Source organism: Pelobates fuscus, chromosome 6, assembly GCF_036172605.1.
Source record: "Pelobates fuscus isolate aPelFus1 chromosome 6, aPelFus1.pri, whole genome shotgun sequence".
Lineage (NCBI taxonomy): Eukaryota > Metazoa > Chordata > Amphibia > Anura > Pelobatidae > Pelobates > Pelobates fuscus.
Genome location: NC_086322.1, coordinates 266,304,686 through 266,308,166, shown reverse-complemented (window position 1 = coordinate 266,308,166; position 3,481 = coordinate 266,304,686). Strand labels below are relative to the sequence as shown.

At 39.2% G+C, this 3,481-nt stretch overlaps 1 protein-coding gene across 1 annotated transcript; it reads left to right on the top strand.

The window, feature by feature from the left end:
• Positions 1–209: 209 nt before the first annotated feature.
• On the top strand, positions 210–3,223 carry TCAP (titin-cap). Its single transcript, XM_063459095.1, has 2 exons — positions 210–427; positions 1,730–3,223. Exons 1-2 carry the CDS (start codon positions 276–278, stop codon positions 2,145–2,147), a joined length of 570 nt encoding a protein of 189 aa, XP_063315165.1. The 5' UTR covers positions 210–275; the 3' UTR covers positions 2,148–3,223.
• Positions 3,224–3,481: the final 258 nt, after the last annotated feature.

Sequence of the window (3,481 nt, the reverse complement as noted above, 5' to 3'; positions counted from 1 at the left end):
AAGGCATCCCCTGATTTTTGCTGCAGTGAGCATGTTCCTGTGAGAGAAAGGACATAGCTCCATTTGTGTCCACTGCGTCAGACAGTTGTCACTGAGGGGTGTCAGGGGGAGGGGAGTGAATCAGAATGACACTGTGTTCAGATATAGATTATTACAAAGCAGAATTAAAATAGATACATACCGAGAGTATATAAACATTCAGAATAGCCCCGCATGGTAGAACACGACACAGGAATAGAACCTTTGAACGAGAGGCAAGACACTCGCACAGCAAGATGAAGGTACTGAGGAAGCCAGAGAAACTTTGTGTGGGAGTCGACCCTGTAGCTGAGCTGAACTGTTTTGTGAAGGAGGACAACACAGCTTGCAGAGAACACTTCTCCGCAGAATGGGTGGACACATCCTTGTTTAGCAGACCTGAAGAAAGGTGAGGACGTGGGCAATATGTGATGGAATTACTGGAGAAAAGTTGGTGCCTCTGGAAATAGGCTGGTGGTGGTGTAAGGGTGGATAAGGTTGATGGAACGGTTTGTGAGAAGATGTATGTGTAGAGAATTTTTAGGAAAAGGGGTAGAGTCATGTGGGTAGACAAGGGTAGTAGGAAAAAAGTCTGAGACTGGTGGCGTAGAGCCAGGACCAGTGAAAGAGCTGGAGACTATTAGAACTAGCATATAGTGTTGTATAATGTTGTGAGATTATTATTTGGTTCCAGACTGGTCTCTAAGAATATTTAATAGTCCAGGTATTTGCGGAAAAAACCTAGGTGTTTGCGAAATAGATTTCCCATGTTGCTTAGCCATCACTGATCTAGGAATTACCCAGTATTCATCTAGGGAGCATATTAATAAAAAATTGGAAGTGTGAGTTCCTTGATGACCTGGTTGGAACAGCTAAGAAGGACCATTAGTGACTGTTAGAGGATGGGAGATCTTACAGCAACTACCAAATGTATTATATTATTCAATAAAGCATATTAGCACTTTATTTTTATAATTTTGTATTTTTGGTATGCAGGTACATTCACAGTTATTAGTAGTTAGGATAAGAGCGATAACTGCACATTTTAAGTCTACATGACTTAAGATTCACAGTTGTATGCCATCATTTCAATGCATGGCAAATCAAATGTCGTATATCACACAGATAGTAAATCTTAGATGTATACACTATAGCCTAAGGAACATTGAGAGCAATCAAAATGCAATAACCAATTAAAGGGACCACATGATAAAGCAGTATGTATAATAATGTAAGTAGATAGAATGGAAAAGCGGTAAGGCTGATGTAGAAGAGCAAAGTCGGAATCTGGGTTTTAGGTCCGGAATCTTGGCTAAATACAGAGCTAACTTTTGCAACATTTAAAGTTATGGTGAGAACTTAAGTCAAGGCTAAAGTACCACGTTAAATGCCATCTGGATAAAATTAGCTCTTTTTACCTTAATGAAAGAACATACTAGAACAAAAGGGCACAAATTTAAGCTGCTGTTTATAAGACAAGGCTTACATAAAAAGCCCATTTTTTTTATAGAAAATCCTAGAGACTTCTGGATTCTGGAATAGTCTAGCAGCAGAATCTGGAAGTATTTGATACGCATAAGGTTATACTATAACTTTAAGAAGTTGATGGAGTAGAATGACTGTGGAGGTCTATTGTTCTTCTGTCAATATGTTTAATTTCTAAGAATTCTCCATCGCCGTTACTAATGTCTTGCTGGTTTTCTTTTTGCAGCTGTAGTGCCCGTGATGCTGATATTTGGCGAAGGGAGAGTTTTCGCCGACAAGGTCAGACTTGTTTCCTGGTCCAGTGCTCTCCAGCACAGATAATGAACATGGGCCCTCTGGGCCACAGCTTAAAACAGTACAAGCTGCCCTACCAACGCTCATTGCCCATACCTATCTTCAAACCTGCAGACCTCATCACCAAATTGGAACGCATTGATACACCACCCCAGCTACGCAGCATGATCAACTTTGAAAGGGCTCTCAGTCATAGCGGTAGTGATGGAGTGTGCCAAGACAAGACCCCTGTATCTAAAATTACAATGGAGCTACCACCAGTCATGCAGCCAGCAAGGGTGGATTTGGATAAACCTGGCCTGGCACGTTCTTTCTCCAGGTCCATTTCTCAAGAGGTCCAAAGGGGCTAAAAGAGAGAGTGGTATATCAGCCAAACCTCTTTGTATACTAATCTTAGGATTGACGGTTAGAATGCAGTGTGTATCTGCATTTTGTTTGCACTAGAATGTTTGCTACTGTTTATACATGTTTTATAATGGCATGATTATTTCATGCCCAGTGGCAATTTATTTATTAGCAAGTCATTTTAAAACTTTATTGAATGTTCGAGAAACATTTATAAAAAAATATGTATGACTCTCGTTGTAAGTCAGATTCCAGGAATCATTATGTAGAATACGCTGTTAAGCTTTAAAACATACAGAAGGAGACCACGATTTTTTAACCTTCTTCTGTAAAATAGCCCTAAGCATAATGTGTGTATTTTGGGGTAGTCCATTCACTGGTCGGGTCCCATCGACAGGTGTAGCTTGACAAGCAGTGAATAAATGGACTATTTATACAGCAAACTCATTCTCGTTGGTGGAGGATGAGTAATTTAAAGAGAGATAGCAGGATGTGCTTTCTGATTTGACACACAAATATATTTGAGATTGTAGACATGTAGGCATCGGAAAAGAAATGTATGTTGTGGCTGAAAATGGAATTTGTTGTTTAAATGACAAATACAAAAAGATTGCAGGGATTAGATCACAGTTTTGATATCTGGAAAGGGGGAATACCTCCACGTCAAAGATATTAACATGGGGCGCACAATCTTTTTTAGTGAAGACTTATTAGACCTTCCTATTACCCATCAGATTAAGGAGCTGAATGGACTGTAGAACAAGTTGAGAAGTTGGGATTGTATCTGGGCAAGGGCATCAAGATTTTATAGGAGAAAGAGTGTTAAATTAAGCTATGTTTATAGTAGAACCCGAGGTGTCCAATTGGGGAGATTAAGCTATTGTTACTTAGTATAAACATCTTTAGGGGCCGTTTGGGGGTTCTGCTTTGTTACAAAAAAACAATACATTTTTGTAGTTGGTTTACAAAGCTATTACTTTGTCATTTTTATGTAGACTGTTTGATATTTATATTTGTATATGTTTATATCTATGTTATGATAATTGTCACTTTCTAAATTTAATAAAAATAATTCATATGAGCTTTTGTTGGTGTGTTTGTCTTACATTTTGAGATGGGCAGTGAGATTAGAGGGATATTAGGAGACAGGAGGCAACGATGAGTCGAGAAGGCTGCAGTTAAAACGTATCACGAACACAGGGGAATGGGATATGGGGCGAAGATGTTGGATGAAGGGTGTCTCTCCGTTAATAGAAACATTTCCAGGCTCTCATAATTGAAGATGAGACGTGAGTGACTATCTAGTAATCCAGACATTACCCAAGATAGAACATACACA

Coding starts and splice junctions, on each gene's coding strand:
- TCAP (XM_063459095.1), top strand. CDS start 276: ATGAAGGTACTGAGGAAGCCAGAGAAACTTTGTGTGGGAGTCGACCCT. Junction 428..1,729: donor TTTAGCAGACCTGAAGAAAG/GTGAGGACGTGG, acceptor TTCTTTTTGCAG/CTGTAGTGCCCGTGATGCTG.